General features: G+C 36.1%; 1 protein-coding gene across 3 annotated transcripts in view; it reads left to right on the top strand.

The window, feature by feature from the left end:
* Positions 1–18841, top strand: part of QSER1 (glutamine and serine rich 1) — an 81857-nt gene that overhangs the window by 30009 nt on the left and 33007 nt on the right. For all 3 annotated transcript variants that reach the window (XM_053203326.1, XM_015081147.3, XM_027072935.2), the window contains exons 2-4: positions 6045–6157; positions 7205–7366; positions 10098–13778. In XM_053203326.1, coding sequence (XP_053059301.1) covers positions 6045–6157; positions 7205–7366; positions 10098–13778 — 3956 coding nt within the window. The remainder of the gene's footprint in view (positions 1–6044; positions 6158–7204; positions 7367–10097; positions 13779–18841) is intronic.

Raw genomic sequence — 18841 nt, 5'->3', positions numbered from 1 at the left:
TAGAGACAAAAGTAGATCAGTGATTGCCTGGGGCTGGGTGCCAGGGGATATGTGGAATGATAATGGGTGCAGGTTTATTTTTGAGGCAGTGAAAATATTCTAAAGTTAGATTATGGTTCTGGTTGCACAACTCTGAATATTCTTAAAAAGCACTGATTTGTACACTTTAAAAGGATGACCTTTATGGTATGTGAATTACATATCAATAAAGCTATAATTAAAAAACATCTAGAACAACATAACAAAAATGAGATACTTAGGGATAAATTTAACAAAATACTGGGGTGCCTGAGTGGCTCAGTCGGTTAAGCATCCAGTTCTTGACTTCGGCCTAGGTCATGATATCCTGGTTCGTTAGTTCAACCCCCATGTTGGGCTCTGCACTGACAGACCAGAGCCTGCTTGGAATTTTCGCTCCCTCTCTTTCTGCTCCTATCACACTCATGTGCGCATGCTCTTTCTCTCAAAATAAATACACTTAAAAAAGAAACACTTTCTCTCAAAATAAATATACTTAAAAAAGAAACTTTTAAAAAATTTAACAAAATACTTACAAGAATTATGCACTAAACACTACAGAAGACTGCAGAGAAATTAAAGACCTAAATAAATAGATATACTCCTGGATTAGAGTCCTCAGTATTTCTAAGGTGGTAGTTTTTCTGAAAGTCATATATAGATTCAGTACAATGTTTTTTGTAGAAGTTGACAAGCTGACTCAAAAACTTATATGGGAATACCTGGCATACCCAAAATAGTTGTGAAAAAGAACAAAATTGGAAGATTTGTCCAACCTGAATGAATCATTTACCAGGCTGTGTTTTATTGGCCTAAGAACAGACATATTGATGTAACAGAATAGATAAGAATAGAACCACAAATATATGGCTAGTTTTTTTAAAGAAGAGATGCCAAAGCGATTCAATGGGTAAAGAATAATTTTTTTCAATATATAGTACTGGGATAATTGCATATCCAAATTTTTAAAAAAATGAATCTCAAGCCTTAACCTCACACCATGTACAAAAAATTAACTCCAAATGAATCAGATTTAAATGGAAAAAGTAATACCATAAAACTTCAGAAGGAAACAAACCTTCCTTCAAGAGGAAAAAGGAGAAAATCTTTGAGATAGCGGATTAGGCAAAGATCTCTTAGCAACAATAGCAAAAATAAAATTCATAGGGGCATATGGCTGACTCAGTCAGTGGAGCATGTGACTTTTGATCTGTGTTGTGAGTTTGAGCCCCACGCTGGGTATAGAGATTACTTAAAAGTAAAATCCTAAAAAAATTCATTTAAAAATGGTTCTCTTCTTCTAACTACATTATTATGAGGATGGATGAAAGCCACAGAGTGGGAGAAATTATTTTCAAAATGTATATCTCACCAAGGATTTGATGATATCGGGCAAAAGATTTGAGTAGGTATTTTACCAAAGATTTCTGCATGTTAGATGAGCAAATGATGCTAAACATTGTTAGTAAGGAAATGCAAATTAAAATCACAGTGAGGTACTATTGCACACCAATTAGAATGGCTAAACTTTGTTTTTATATTTAAAAAAATTTTTAAGTTTATTTACTTTTGAGCAAGAGAGAGAACAGGGTAGGGGCAGAGAGAGAGGGAGACAGAGGATCCCAAGCAGGCTCCATGCTGTCAGCACAGAGCCTGACGTGGGACTTGAATTCATGAATCATGTGAGCTCATGACCTGAGCTGAAACCAAGAGTCAGACGCCTAACTGACTGAGCCACCCAGGCGCCCCTAAAATGGCTAAAATTTTTAAAAAGAAAAGAAGCAACTTACAAATTGGTAATACTTAGTGCCAGTGAGGATGCAGAGCCATAGACCAGACATACAGTACTAGGGATATGAGAAAAAGGATAGCTACTTTGGAAAACAAGCAGTTTCTCTAAAGTTCAACATTACCTTATTACCATACCAGCCATCCCCCTCCTATATGTTTAGTCAAGTGAAATGAAAACTTGTGTTCACACAGAAACATACACAGGTGTATGACAACTTTATTCATAACTGCCAAAAACAGGAAGGAACCCGAAGGTCCTTAAAGTGATAAATGGATTTAAAACAAGCACTAACCTCTGATGCATCCACATAATGGAATGCACCTCAGCTATAAAATGTAATGAATTACTGGTATAAATAAAAACATGGATGAATCTCAGAGGCATTAAGCTGACTGAAAGTAGCCAGACACAAAAGACTACACAACATGTTAAATTACTCTATTCATTTGACATTTTGGGCAAGGGAAAACTATAAGAACAGAGAATAGATCCTTGGGAGATGGTGGGAGGATCTAACCATAGTTGGGCATGGGGGAATCTTTTATAATGCTGGGACTGTTCTCTCCCTTAGTTTTTGCAGTATTTACATATTTTTTCAAACTCACCTGTACACTAGAAAGGGTGAATTTTATTGTATGCAAGTTATGCCTTAATTTTTGAAGAAATTTAGAAAATGAACCTTTACCCTTACCTTACAAAATTTATCTCAAAATGATTTCATACACTTAAATATAAAAGCTAATACTTAAAAAAAAAAAAGCTAACACTTTAAAACTTAAAGAAAATATAGGTGAATATATTAGTGACAGGATACTAAAAGCACTGACTTTATAGAAAAAAAATATAATTCAGGTTGATCAAAAATTAAAACCTTGTTAGTCAAACTCAGAAGCAGAGAAAAGGAATGTGGTTGCCAGAGACTAGGGGAAGGGAGAATTGGGGAGTTGTTCAAAGAATATAGAGTTTCAGTTATTCATGATGAATAAGCTCTAGAGCTCTGCTGTACAACATAGTTAATACTACTGTACTTCACACTTTGCTAAGTGGGTAGATGTGTTGTTAAGTGCTTTTACCACAAAACTGATGAAAACCTTTCACTGAAAGACACTAGAGGGCACCTGGGTGCCTCTGTTGGTTGAGCATCCGACTTCAATCCGGGTTGTGATCTCAGCGGTTCATGAGATCCAGCCCAGCATCAGGCTTACTGCTGTCAGTGCGGAGCCCTCTTCGGATCCTCTGCCCCTGCTCTCTCTGCCCCTCCCCCGCTCATGCACATGCTCTCTCTCTCTCTCTCTCTCTCTCTCTCTCTCTCTCTCTCTCACAAACATTAAAAAAAGAAAGACACTAGAAAGTATAAAGGAGACCATCAGACTGGAAGAAAACATTCACAATACATATACCTGACAAAAAAGGTAGATCCAGAATATAAGAAAAGTGCTAACAACTTGAATTTTTTTAAAGGCAAAAATTCCGAACGAACTTTACAAGAGGAGCTGAAAGAATAGCCTGTTAGCATATAAAAAGATGCTCGTCATCATTTGTTATTAGGAAATGCAAATTATGCTGTGGTGAGATACCACTATACCTTCTAGAATGACTAAAATTAAGACTGAAAATATCACGTAGTGAAAAGGTTGTAAAGTAAAAATGTGCGCCTGGGTGGCTCAGTCGGTTGAGCGTCCGGCTTCTGCTCAGGTCATGATCTCACGGTTTGTGAGTTCGAACCCCACGTCAGGCTCTGTGCTGACAGCTCAGAGCCTGGAGCCTGCTTCAGATTCTGTGTGTCTCTCTCTCTCTCTCTGCTCCTCCCCTGCTCGTGCTCTGTCTCTCTCTCTCTCTCAAAAATAAACATTAAAAAATTAAAAAAAAAAAAGTAAAAATGGAAATTTGATATATTACCTTACATGGTAATGTAAAGTAGTACATACCCCTACATTATGACCCTGTAATTCCACTCCTAGCTATTTAACTTAAGAGAAATGAAAACATACGTCCATGAAAGACATATACAAATGTTGATAGCAGGGGATATAGTCAATAATATTATAATCATGTTATAGGAGATAGGTGGCAACTACATGTATCATGGTTAGCATTCCATAATGTATATAATTGTTGAATCACTATGCTGTACACCTGACACTAATATAATATTATATGTCAACTGTACCTCAATTTTTAAGTCTACAGAGATATATTTAAAGTGTAAGGTGTTTACGTTTTTGAAAAATATTATTAAAATATAAGTAAATATCATGTATGTACATGAGAGAAAAAGGGGGGAAGCTGATTTTTATTTTACAGAAGAATACTTTTATTTTTTTATTTTTTTTTTAATTTTTTTTTCAACATTTATTTATTTTTGGGACAGAGAGAGACAGAGCATGAATGGGCGAGGGGCAGAGAGAGAGGGAGACACAGAATCGGAAACAGGCTCCAGGCTCTGAGCCATCAGCCCAGAGCCCGACGCGGGGCTCGAACTCACAGACCGTGAGATCGTGACCTGGCTGAAGTCGGACGCTTAACCGACTGCGCCACCCAGGTGCCCCAGAAGAATACTTTTAAATATTAAAGGAATGATGTAATTAGAAAACTACCATTTCCAATCTCCAAGGTGGTAACTTAATTAAAGATGGATGATGTCTGAAACCTTTGCTTTTGGGAATAAGGTATTTACAAAGTCTTAAATAACATCTCCCAATTGCATTTCAAAGGAGAAAAAATAACTACATGGAGAGATCTGACATGTACCTTACCCACTTTAAGATTAGTATCACCAACAATGAGACAAACTGACATTATGTGTATCCTCATATGAGGCAATATGAAGTACAAAATATCATTTATGCACTTCTCATGAGGTATCCTTTAGAGTCAGAATTTGGGATAGTCTACATTCAGCTGACTTGTTTTCCTCAACAAGTCTATGTCATGAAACCAAGACAAAAGGGATCTGGGATTAGAGGCAGGGTAGAGGCATTGTTCTAAATTTAAAGAGAAATAGCCAAGTGTAATTCTCCTTTTTTTAAAAAAAAGTTTATTTTGAGAGACAGTGTGCACATACATGTGAGTGTGAGCAGGTGAGGGGAAGAGGGAGAGGGAGAGGAAGAATCCCAAGCAGGCTCTGTGCTGTTAGCACAGAGCCTGACATGGGGCCTAACCTTATGAACCATGAGATCATGACCTGAGCTGAAACCAAGAGTCAGAGGCTTAACCCACTAAGCTGCCCAGACACCCCAGCAAGTGTAATTCTTGAATTTTTCATTGGATCCTACATAGAAGAGCTTTAAAATCCCAAACATTTAGGCAACAATTGGGAAATTAGAATATGACCTCTGTATTACATACTGTTATTGACTCAAATTGTTAAGTTTCTTCAAGTCTAATAATGATAATTATAATGATAATTAGCTGTATAGGAGAATGACCGATTCCTAGGAGATACAGCTGAAGTATTTAAAGATGTAGTGTCCTTATGCAAGTTATTTTCAAGTGGTTTAGTAAAAAAAGAAAGGTTTAATAAAGAAAAGTGTATATATGTAAAGAAAAGTGTGTGTGTGTGTGTGTGTATGTGTGTAGAGAAAAATAAAACAAAGGTAACAAAATGTTCATGATTATTGAGTCTTAAGCAACAGGTGTATAATATTCTTATTGGACTTTCCATTCTTCTCTGGGTTTAAAATATTCAAAATAAATGTCAAGGGGATAAAAAATATCTTGTTCTGAATTACTCTCAAAATGTACAAGCTTGAAATTGTCTAGGTGAGTTATTTAATTATCAGTTTATTTGAATTATCTGATACTCCATAGAATGGTAGAATTAGAGGGACCTTAGATCATCTTCTCTAATTCTGTATTCATACAATGAAGAATTCAGTCTGACATTAAGTCTTTTATTCAAATGATACTGTAAGCAGGTGGTAGAGGTTGTATAATGAATTCAGCTGTCCTGTTTTCCAGGCTATTGCTCTTCCCACTGTACCATGTTATTTCTCTCCCAGTAAAAGGAAGTAAAGTTAAATTAAGGAATATACTGTGTATCATTTTTCTTCCTAGTATATCTTCAACATATTTCCCCATTTTGACAGTATTGTCAGACCGTATTTGGTCTATTAATCAAATCTATTGAATTTAGTCAGAGACTTTTGCTACTTTTGATAATTGCTCTCCTAGAAATTTTTTGATCATATGGTTTGAGCTGTGTTTTTGGTCACTTATTTTTATTATCCTCTAGTTTAAGCTATGAAGAAGGACATCCCTCACACTCTGAAACAGATCTCCTTCAGAGACAGACTTTTGCAGCCTCCCATCAGCTTCCTGGATATGCTGCCACACCTCAGCCAACTGGTAAAAATGCTCTTGTAAAATTAATCTGGCTACGTTTAGTGAATAAGAAGAAAAATCAGTTTTCATATTTTGGGTTATGAATGTGGGCAGAAAATAATGGAGCTGTGGGAAAAGTGAAAATGAAATTAAAAGCTTTGTCTTTTAAGGAATATCTGTATAATTAATTAATTGGGAGATCTTCCCAATCCTTGTAGATTTTTTTTTAACTTTTTTCTACCTTTTTTTTTTTTTTTTTTGAGAGACAGAGCACAAGCAGGGGAGGGGCAGAAAGAGGGGAAGACACAGAATCTGAAACAGGCCCCAGGTTCCGAGATGTCAGCACAGAGCCCAATGCAGGGCCATAACTCATGAGCTGTGAGATCATAACCTGAGCTTCTGAAGTTAGATGCTTAACCGACTGAGCCATCCAGGCACGCTGATTTTTGTAGATTTTATATTGTAACCATGCTTCATCAAATTCACGTGTGTTTGCTATTTCAAAATAAAACAGTTTAGGGTTGTAGAGGTTTTGGCCTTAAATTTCAGGGATTCTTTTTTATATATTTATTTTAAAACATTTGAGACAGTGCAAGAGTGCATGAGTGGGGGGAGGGGCAGAGAGAGAGGAGAGAGAGAATCCCAAACAGGCTTTGCGCTGTCAGCATGGAGCCCTATGCCAGGCTCAGTCTCATGAGCAAGGTCAAGACCTGAGCCAAAATCAAAGAGTCAGACGCTTAACCGACTGAGCCACCAAAGCACCCGCCTGTTTTTATTTTAAAAAGGACTCTCTGGGGGCACCTGGGTGGCTCAGTTGAGCATTCAACTCTTGATTTCAGCTCAGGTCATGGTCCCAGAATCATGGGATCAAGCCCTGCATCAGCTTCCAAGGGCTCCATACTGAGCATGGAGCCTGCTTGGGATTCTCTCTTTCCGCCTACCCCTGCTCCCAGGTGCACTCTCTCTGTCTCTCAAAAAAAATAGGTAAATAAATTAATTAAATATGAACAGAAATATACTTTTGTATTATTAAATATTTTACTTTGTGACATATTTTATCTTCAAACGTAGGTCTTTCTGGAATATTTGATACTAGTGTGAACAGTGCCAGCACTAACACTAAAGAATCTTCAGTGATGAATTTTCTCTCTGCTGTTGAATCCCGAACTGCTCAGGCTGCTTCTTCAGGAACTACTCTTTTACCACAATTCAGGGCTCCATCCTGGCAGACAGGTGATTCTTTGTTTTCACAATTTTTTTTTAAAGTTTATTTATTTATTTTCAGAGAAAGCATGAGTGGGGGAGGGGCAGAGAGAGACTCCCAAGGAACCATGAGATCATGGCCCAAGTCAGGATCAAGAGTCAGATGCTTAACCAGCTGAGGCATCCGGGCACTCCTGTTTTCAGAACTTATAAGTCCAGAAAAAATACTGATAAAAATTTTTATGGCCTTGTCATTATATAGTGTAGCTGAGAGTAATTACTGGTTTTCCGGTGAAGTTTAAAACCTGGAATTTTTCACAATTTTAAGTTGGACGAAACTCAGATTTATCACTTCGGTGAAAACTTAACAGATTGAAGAAGATAGATAATTATTGAAGATAAACCCTAGGTATAAAGTTCCTATCTGGCAGTTTATGTAGCTACTTGTCTACTTAATAAAAGCAAAAATTAAATTTTCTTTTATTTTTCCATTTCAGCTTTATTGAAGTATAATTGATACATAAAATTATAATATGTTTAAAGTGTATGTTGTGGTGATTCACCATACATTGTGAAAGAATTACCCCGCAGTTGATTAATTAACACATCTATCACCTCACATATTTATCTTTTTTGGTTTTTGGTGAACGATTAAATTCATTTATCTTAGTGACTTCAGGTTGAGTAGATGATATAGTAAAAAACAATCTTGAGACTGATTTCATCATTAGAGTTTAATGTAAAGTTATCCAGAGTTGAACAGATTAAATCACTATTTATTTAAAATTCTGAATTACTCTCAAAATGTACAAGCTTGAAATTTTCTAGGTAAGTTGTTTAAATCAGTTTATTTGAATTATCTGATATTCCATAGAATTAGAGGGGCCTTAGATTATCTTGTCTAGTCCTTTATTCATACAGATGAGGAATTTAGTCTGACATTAATTAAACTGTAGTGGACATTACAAGCTGATATTATATTTTCCCTGTTTATATATACATTCCATTTTTCACTTATTTCTCCCCCAAAATTATGTGTATGTTTTTACTTTTCTCAGGTGACAGGAAAGTTACGTGTTTTTTTTTTAAAGGCTTTGTTTTAAATAATAAGAAATGTCATCTTATTATTTGAGGAGATGTTTTATTTTTTAAATGTTTATATTTTTTTGAGGGAGAGTGTGAGCGGGGGAGAGAGGGGGACAGAGGGTCCCAAGCAGGCTCTGGGCTGATAGCAGCGAACCTGATGCAGGGCTAGAACTGAGGAACCTGTCATGACCCGAGCCAAAGTCAGATACTCAACCAACTGAGCCACCCAGGTGCCCCAAAGAGATATTTTTAAATAATAGCTATAGGAAATAATACTTTACTATTCTGATATAATTCCATTAATAGAGCTCCTCAATTTAGCAGTTTTTTTTTTTCTGCTTCCAAGGAGATAACTAATGTTTTAATGTGAAATAAAGGAGAATATTAAGAAACAAAGTAGCTTCTTCCTTTTTTGGTCCCTGGAATAATTGTACATTACACATAATCAGTTAGGCTTTCTATTCCAATTTCTATGATTATATTATTTTAAACACAAATACTAAGTGTTTATTCTTTTAAGTATAACTAGATTACTTTCTGTCTTTGTAGTAGCAATATTTTTTGACATTTAATGGGAAGAAGTGAGAGAAAAAGGTTTTTGAAAGGGCCAGAGAATCTTTTTTTCCCCCTATTTTTCTAAAATAAACAACAAAATTTTAATGGAAGCTCACAAAAAACATGGAAACAATAAAAAAGTTATATGAAATGGAAAGTGATACTTCCTAACTACATTCCCACTTTTGTAGAGAAGAATTAACAGTTCTTTGATATCTTTGTATATCAAAACATCTATATTCACGTACTCAGGGTTTGTAGCAATAGTATTAATAGGATATGCCATAATTATTTGATCATTCCCATGTTGGTATACATACGGGTTGTTTCTACTTCTTACACACAATAACTATAAGAAAGTATCTTGTATAGATATCATTGTGTCCATGTATTGCTATATGATAAATTTCTAGAAGTAGAATTTTTAGATCACAAGAGTATACGTTTTCACTTTACTATATGTGGCTAGGATGGTTTCTTGAAATGTTAATAATCTTATTGATAATACTTTATTAATTTCTGATCAGCCTTGTATAACAAGCACACATCTATTGTCATTGGAAGTTGTTCATAGAAAGCCAAAATTTGGAATCCAAGAGATTTTTAAAATTTATATATTTTGATAAAGGAAATTGCAGTGTTAATCTCACTGTATATTTTTAGATTTATTTATCATGTTAAATGTAGACAGTTTAGTTTTCATTTTAATGTTATGAACATTTTAGTTTGTTGCTATTGCATTGAGATTTCAGGATAAATTAATCACTAGAGATTGTGTACATTTTTACTGGTTTCTTAATTTTCAGATGGCATTATCTATAAACTCATTTCTATAACAATTATAGATACAAATTGCTAATACCTTTGTAACTTTGTTTTTGCTTTTAAGAAAGCTAGCTGTCTTGAAATGTAATTTTTTTAAATTTACATGTAGAACTAGCTTATCAGGCTTTTTAGTCTTAGATTTTTTTCCCCCGCCCCTTCACCCTTACAGAGATTATAATGGGTTATGGGTATGTAAGTCTCTACTGTAAAAACGTGTGTGTGTGTGTGTGTGTGTGTGTGTGTGTGTGTGTGTGTGCTGTGATTGCATAAAGTTGTTTATGTTTTCTCTTCACAGGTATGCATTCCTCAGCAGCAACTGAGCTGTTTGTTACTGGACCTTTGCCAACCACTGGAACACTTCCACCCTCTGCCCTCTCTGCTTATCAGCATCCCACCACCTTCAGCAATAGAAACTTTGCTACCACCTCACCTTTGGTGCTTCAGGATTCGTCTTTTAACACTACATCAAATGGAATTTTAAATCCTCATGACCCTCTGCTACAAATCAAGACTTCCCAGGGAACTGTTCCAACTGCTTTGGCATTTGAGCGCCTAAGCAGTTCTGCGTTAAGTAACAGCATACCACCTCAGTCTTCAACGTATCGCTCAGCGCAAGAGTCTGCACCCCATCTTTTACAACCTCAATTTAGTTTGTTGCCTTCAGCACTTGGGGGAGCCCAGCAAACTCCTCAAGCCTACAGTTCAACTCTCTTTACTAGTTCTACTGCTTCCATTGAAAGAGCTCTTCTTCGAGAATGTAGTGTTATTAAACACCATCAGCGGCCTTCAGGTACCCAGTCTATTCAGGCACAACTGACTGGTTCACAGCATTCCTTACATAGCTATCTGTCAAATGCAAGTGTGGTTAATTTTCAGGAAACAAGTAGGCAGTCATCTTTATCCTGTAGCCCAGTTGGAGATTCTACTCAGGTGAGCAATGGAGGATTACAACAGAAGACCTCCCAGGTGTCAGTGGAACTTGCTCAGTCTTACTCATCTACAATTCCATCATCAGGGTTTCCTCCATCTGCTACAAAAGTAAAAAGCTGTTCTACAAAACAACCACTAGCATCAACTAAGACCCCCAAACCTCAAAGTGTAATTCCTCCTGTGCAAACATTAAGCTATTCCAAACCTTTACATAACCAGAGTTCTGTAATATCGGGCCAAGCACAAATTTATTCTACAGCGCAGCTACCAAGCCTTTTATCAGTTAGTCAGTCCCAAAATTATGGTTTAGTACAGCCACATAATGTGCCATCTATTGTTCATTCACAGGTTTATAGGTCCAACAAAGTTGAGAAGTTGCCATCCTTATATAAAACATTGACTTTTTCTGGATCATCTCAGACTATAACTTCTGAAAATCAGACACTTAATTATTCTTCTAATCAACAAGAAGTATTATCTTCAGTTACAAATGAGAATTACCCTGCCCAAACAAGAGATCTGTCTTCAGTTAGTCAGTCTCAAAGTTATTCATCTAGTCATTCTCAGGGTTTACCACCAGTTAGCCAGACACAGGTTAGTTATTCATCTCAGTCACAGGTGTTATCAGTTGTTAGTCCTTCAGAAAGCTATGCTTCAGGGCAGTCTCTAACATTAACAGCCCCTTCTCTTTCTTACTCTTCTGCCACTCGGGCTCAGAATTTGCCAGATTCTAGCCCAACCCAGAATTATATTTCCATGCATTCTTCCCAGAATGCTCAGACTCAAGGGTCATCATCTCCCCAGTCCCAAAAGTTTTTGCCTGCTGCCCAGTCATCATCTTTTGCATCCTCTACTCACTGTCAGACATTACAGAATAACATACCTTCCCCTGATCCAAAGTCTTATGCTGAAAGAAAACTTGACTCAACTGTGTATACATCTTCAAAGCAAGAAGAGGATTTTCCAATGCAAGAGTTACAGGTATTGCAGCCACAAGTGTCTCTTGAGTCATCAACCCAAAGGCTGTCAGATGGAGAAATTAATGTTCAAGAATCGGCTTATAAGGTGTCAAAGGCAGATGACAGGTATTCTCAGAGTGTAATTAGAAGTAACTCTCGTCTTGAAGATCAGGTTGTTGGGATTGCTCTACAAGGGTCAAAAAAAGAAGAAAGCATGGTTGGTTCAGTGACACAGCTTACCCAACAAATTGGCCAAGTCAGTGCAGCAACCCTTGATATTAAGAAGGCAACTAATTTAATGCAAACTCCACAAATAAGGTTGAATACTAAAGACCTCAACCCGCAGCATTCTCTTATACATAAGGTACATGAAGCCAAGGTCCAGGAGCAACATGATCAAATAATTAATGCCTCATCTCAGATTCAAATTCCAAATCATGCTTTAGGGCATGGCCATCAGGCATCTCTTCCTAACACACAGGTCCTTTTAGATTCTGCCTGTGATTTACAAATTCTTCAGCAGTCAATACTGCAGGCAGGTTTAGGACAAGTAAAGGCATCTTTACAAGTACAGCGTGTTCAAAGTCCTCAACAAATAGTACATCCTTTCCTTCAAATGGATGGTCATATTATTCAGAGCAATGGTGATCATTCTCAGCAGCAGCTCCATCCTCAAACTTCTGAAATTATGAAAATGGACCTCTCTGAGTCTTCAAAACCATTACAACAACATCTAACAGCTAAGGGCCATTTTAGTGAAACAAGTCAACATGATTCAAAGAATCATTTTGTTTCTCTTGGATCAATGTGTTTCCCAGAGGCAATGCTTCTCAGTGATGAGAGAAATATTTTATCAAATGTAGATGATATCTTAGCAGCTACAGCAGCAGCTTGTGGGGTTACTCCTTCTGATTTTTCCAAGTCAACTTCAAATGAAACCATTCCGGCAGTTGAAGATGGTGATTCTAAATCTCATTTTCAGCAGTCATTAGATGTTGGGCATGTGACTTCAGATTTTAACTCTGTGACAACCGCAGTAGGAAAGCCACAGAATATAAATGATATTTCCTTAAATGGAAATCAAGTTGCTGTAAACCTGTCACCAGTACCAACCCTCCAGTCAAAAATGACTCTTGATCAACAGCATATTGAAACTGGTCAAAATAAAGCATCTAAAGTAATTTCACCTGTGGTTGGACCAAGTCATGATGTCCAGGAGCAAAGTTCTGGCTCATTCAAGAAACAGTCTGCTACCAATCACGAATCTGAAGAAGATAGCGAAGTTCCTATGGATAGTACATTAAATAATAACAGAAGCCAAGAGTTTGTTTCTAGTAGAAGTATAAGTGGAGAAAGTGCTACATCAGAGAGTGAGCTCACCACTGATGACAGCAGTGTGTCAGTGAACCCAACTAGAAGTACACTTGCACTGTTGGCCATGGCCCAACCTGGGGAGGCCATCGGTGTCAAGATTGAAGAAGAAAATCAAGACTTAATGCATTTTAACCTTCAGAAGAAAAAAACTGGAAAGGGGCAAACAAAAGAGGAAGACAACAGTAATCAGAAACAGCTGAAAAGACCTGCCCAGGGCAAACGCCAGAATCCAAGGGGAACAGATGTGTATCTGCCATATACTCCTCCTTCCTCAGAGAGCTGCCATGATGGTTATCAGCATCAAGAAAAAATGAGACAGAAGATCAAAGAAGTAGAGGAAAAACAGCCAGAAGTCAAAACAGGATTTATTGCCTCTTTCTTAGATTTTCTGAAATCTGGGCCCAAGCAGCAGTTTTCCACTCTTGCTGTACGAATGCCTAACAGGACTAGACGACCAGGGACCCAGACTGTTCGTACATTTTGTCCCCCACCACTTCCAAAGACTTCTTCGACAACACCCACACCTTCCGTGTCTGAAATTGGGGGTAACAGTCCATCAGAAAAAGTTGATAATGAACTTAAAAACTTGGAACATTTATCTTCATTTTCTTCTGATGAAGAAGATCCTGGAGTATGTGGTCATGATATTTATAAAAGCGCCTCTACTACCTTAACTACTTTGGATGCTACTTCTGATAAAAAGAAGAAAGCAGGTAAAAGTTTTAAATTTTGGATTCATAATAATGGCTTTCCACTCTTATTTTTATGGTGACAGATTGGGTTTTAAGCTTTCTTAACTTGAAGCAGGTCTGCAAATAAATTTTCAGGACAAAATGCATAGGTAGGTATTTTAGGTACTTTTTTTTTTTTTAATGTTTCTTCCCTGTAGGAAAGTTTTGGGGTTTAGGTTGAGAACTTCTGTGTTTTCTTGACTTTTTACCACATGGTACATAATTTACATAGTGTGTATCCAGGTTCTCTAATCTGAGACATCTTGAGGTGGGTTATGGACATGAGGCATTTGTACTGGGGGCCCTGTTGTAGTAGTAACTGGCATATTTTCTTGGTATGTCAATTTTACATGAAGACTAACATTTTGCTGTTAAATATTATTATACTATGTGTAGCATGCACATTAAGGTAAAATTAAAAATTTTTTGTGTTGGCTTCAGACTATACCCAAATCTTTGGGTGTGCTTTCACTTTACTCTGTAGTTAAATGAACATTTGGAGGAACTGATTTAAGAAGCTCTCCCTCATGTGAACTATTTTAAGGAAGATGCTAAGGAAAAATATTTATAACAATATAGTATCTACCACCTCTGTGCTAGGAACTAGTAGCAGTGTTGTGAGATCTGCATTGTTCTCTCCAATATCAGATGGTATAACCAAGAGTGAATGAATTGTGCAGGTCCATACAACTAGTAAGCGACAGAGCTGGAGTCTGTACTCAGGTTTGTCTGATTGTAGAGCCTCTATTCCTGCCTAGCTCTTTTGCATAAAGTGGTGCTTTGAAAGTTAAACCCTGTTTTGCGATGTACCTTATTAGTTTCTCTCTGGACTTGAGACTACCTTTAACTGCTGAAGTGATCTGAAACAACCTGTATTCCAAATAATCTGTTAGCATAAACATCTGCTAATTCATTTCTAAAGAATTCACATTTTGTTATACAGGGAAATCAGTATAATGGAATGTCAATGTTAGAGCCAAAGACATTATGTACGTGGATAATCCTAGTAAGATTTTACACTCCTTTTCCCCCAATTCAGGGTGCTTTGCAATTGTTATTATATTCCCTCTTCCATTTGTAGAACAATGCTTTTATAATTTTTGTTCTAAAATAGGAATCTAGGGACACCTGGGTAGCTCAGTTGCTTAGGCTTCCGACTCTTCATTTCAGCTCAGCTCGTGATCCCAAGGTTGTGGGATAGAACCCTGAGTCAGTGCAGAGCCTGCTTGGGATTTTCTTTCTCCCTCTCTCTCAGCCCCATCCCTGCTCGCTCACACACTCTCTCTCTCCCCCTCTCTCTGTCTCTTTCTCTCAAAATAAATAAACTTAAAAAAAAAATGAAAAAAATGAAAGGTCCAGCACTGAGAGGACCCTTTCATTTAAAAAAGATAAGTAAAAATAAAATATGAATCAAATATGAAAAATGAATATAAATCAAATCTGAAAATGTGAGCCCTGCGCCCAGCATGAGGCTTGCACTCACAACCCTGAGATCCAGAGTAGCATGCTCTACGGACTGAGCCATTCAGGTACCCAAAGTCTGACCCTTCTGATTTATTTTTACAGGAGGTGAGTGAGGTATGGGTTGAAGTTAATTTTTTTACATATGGAAGTCCAGCTTTTCCAGCACCATTTGTTGAAAAGAGTCCTTTCTTCTTCTGTTGCCTTTGCATTTTTTATAAAAAATCAGTTGATCATATTTGTATGAATCTATTTCTGGACTGTCAATTCTGTTACATTGATCTGTGTGTTTATGCTTTTGAAAATAACACAGTCTTAATTGCTGTAGCTTTATAGTAAACCTTGAAAAAGGGCATTTGCGAATTCAAATTTGTTCTTTTTCAAAATTGTTTTGCCTTTTCTAGTTCCTTTCCTTTTCCATATAAAATTGCAAATCAGCTGTATCTACCAAAAAAAATTCTCACTGGAATTTTGATTTTGATTTCCTTGAATCTATAGCACTTTGAGGAAAACTGAACTATTAACAGTGTACTGAGTGTTAACAATTCATGAACACATTTGATTTTTCACTAGTCTTTTACAGTTTTGGGCATATAGATCCTGCACATGATCTATATTTAGGGATGTAGAGCCTAAATATTTTTGGTGCTATTTATTGTAAATGATGCTTGTTTAGTTATTTATTGGTAGATTATAAAAATTGTCATATATATGTATATTATATACATAATATATATGTATATATAATATATAATATGTTATATATGTGTATATAATATACATATATATATGTTGATCTTAAATCCTACATATCTGCACAACTTATTAATTCTAGGGGTTTGTTGTGGTTTTTTTTTTTCATTCTGTAGGATTTTTTATGTAGAAAATTATGTCATCTGCAAATAAGGATAGTTTCATTTTTCTTTTCCAGTCTTAATGCCTTCTTCATTCCTGTGCTAATGTATAGGAATAAACATTCCTATACAGTGTTTAATGAAAGAGTTGAGTGTGGACATTCTGAATATGTTCTTGATCTTTGGAGGAAAAAAAATCAACCTTTTGCCATTAAGTACGATGTTCACTATAGGTTTTTTGTAGATGTCTTATCACATTAAAGAAATTCTTTACATTGCCTAGTTTGGTAACAGTTTTTATAATGAATGGAAGTTGAATTTTGTCAAATGATTTTTCTTCATCTGTTGAAATGATCATGCAGTTTTCTTATTAAGTCTTTCAATATGGTGAATAACATTGACTGATTTTCAAATATATTCATGGCCTTGCATTCCCAAGATAAACCTCAGCAATTGTGATATATTATCTTTTTTATACATCAGTGGATTCAATTTTCTAATTTTTTTACATCCATGTTTGCAGTGGATATTGGTCTGTAGTTTTCCTTTTGTAATTCCTTTGTTTGGTTTTGGTATCTGGTTGTTGCTGACCTCATAAATGACTTGGTGATTCTTCCCTTCTCTGTTTTCTGCAAGAGGTTGGGTAGTACTATCTCTTTCACAAATGTTTGATTGAATTTGTTAGTGAAACCGTTTGAACCTGGAGTTTTCTTTGTCAGAAACTTTTTTGCTATGAGTTCAGTTTCTTTGATACAGAGCTGTTCACCTTGCCTGTTTCTTCTTGACTGTGCTTTGGTAGTTTGTATCTTTGAAGGAATCATTCCGTTTTAATTGAGATGTCAAATTTATCAGCATAGAGTTGTTGGTAGTATTTCCTCATGTTAGTAATTTGTGTCTTCTCTCTTTTTGTCATGGTCTGAATAGAACTTTATTAATTTTATTGATTCTTTTTCTCCTTTGTTGGCAGTTTCACTGATTTTTGCTCTTCTCGTCATTTCCTTTTTCCTGCTTGGTTTAGGTTTATTATACCCTATTTTTCTAGTTTCTTTTGGTAGAAGCCTAAATTGTTAATTTAAGACTCCTCTTCTTTTCTGCTATACGCATTTAATGTTACAGACCTCTCTCTAAGCCCTGCTTTAGCTATGTCCCACAAATTTTAATTATTTTTTATTTATATATTATTTTTTCAGTTCTTTCTCTCTCAAAAAATAAACATTAAAAAATTTATAAAAACAATATTTCAACTTTTAGTATTTCATTTTTAAATTTATCTCTGCTTTTTCTGTCTGAATCTTTTGTACTATGTTTCTAGTGTTTGACCTAGTGATTACCATCCACATAGGATTAATATTTTTATGATTCTGGCACACCTGGATGGCTCAGTTGGTCGAGTATCAGACTCTTGATTTCAGCTCAGGTCATGGTCTCATAGTTGGTGGGTTCAAGCCCCACGTTGGGCCTTGCCCTAACAGCGCAGAGCCTGCTTGGGATTCTCTCTCCTCTCTGTCCCTCCCCAACTTGCACTCTCTCTCTCTCTCAAAATAAATAAATAAACATTTTAAAACAATATTTTTATGATTTCAAGTAAAATGTCAAAGTCTAACGACCATACAGGTCCCTTTACCCTTGCCCTTATGTTATACATATTTGGCATATATATTACATCTATCTACATATATTGAAAACTCTAATAGGGGTTTGCTTTCAATAGTCAAATACATTTTAAATAACTTAAGAGGAGGAAGAGAGCCTATTATATTTACTCAGATATTTATAATTTCTGTTGCAGTTCCTTTATTCCTGATGTTCCAAGTTACCCTCTGGTATCATTTGCTTCCCATTAGCCCAAAGATTACTTTTTCTTTTTCTTTGGCTTTCAACAATGTAATTGTTTATCTGGGTAGGGTTTATCCTGTTTGGAGTTCACTGAGCTTCTTAAATCTGTAAAACGTATGTCTTTTACCAAATTTGAGAGTTTGGGGACATTATTTTTTCTGTACCAATCTCTTTCTCTCCTTACAGGACTCCAGTGACACTTCAGTGACACAAATGTAAAACCTTTTGATATTGTTCCTGACATTCTGTTCATTTTTTTCAATCTTCTTTTCCTCTCTGTTCTAAACATTGTATAATTTCTATTGGCCTATCTTACAGTTCATTGATTTTTCAGCCTTCTCAATTCTGTTATCGATCCCATCCAGTGAATTTTTTATTTCAGATATTTTTTAAATTATAAAATTTGTTTTTGGTTCTTTTTTCTAGTTTCTATTTCTCTGCTGAGAATTTACATATTTCCATTCATTTTAATGTAATTCTTTTTTTTTTTAGTTTTTTTTATTTTGGGAGAGAGAGAAAGAATGAGTGAGGGAGGAGCAGAAAGAGAGGGAGAGAGAGAATCCCAAGCAGGCACCATGCATGCTCAGTGTGGAGCCCAAATGGGGCTCAATCTCATGACCTTGGGATCAATCATGATCTGAGCTGAAGTTAAAAGTTGGACACTCAACCAACTGAGCAAGCCACTCAGGCACCCCTTAAAAAAATATTTTTAAATTAACAATGTGTGTTGAATTTTGTCATATGCTTTTTTTCCCACATTAATCTATTATTTCATTTCTTTTTTTTTTTAACATTTATTTATTTTTGAGAGAAAGAGACAGTGTGAGTGGGAGAGGGGCAGAGAGAGAGAGAGAGAGGGAGACACAGAATTAGAAGCAGGCTCCAGGCTCTGAA

The sequence above is a fragment of the Acinonyx jubatus genome, chromosome D1 (genome assembly GCF_027475565.1).
Source record: "Acinonyx jubatus isolate Ajub_Pintada_27869175 chromosome D1, VMU_Ajub_asm_v1.0, whole genome shotgun sequence".
Taxonomy (NCBI): domain Eukaryota; kingdom Metazoa; phylum Chordata; class Mammalia; order Carnivora; family Felidae; genus Acinonyx; species Acinonyx jubatus.
The sequence above is the reverse complement of the archived record's forward strand: the minus strand, read 5'-3'. Positions and strand labels throughout refer to the sequence as shown.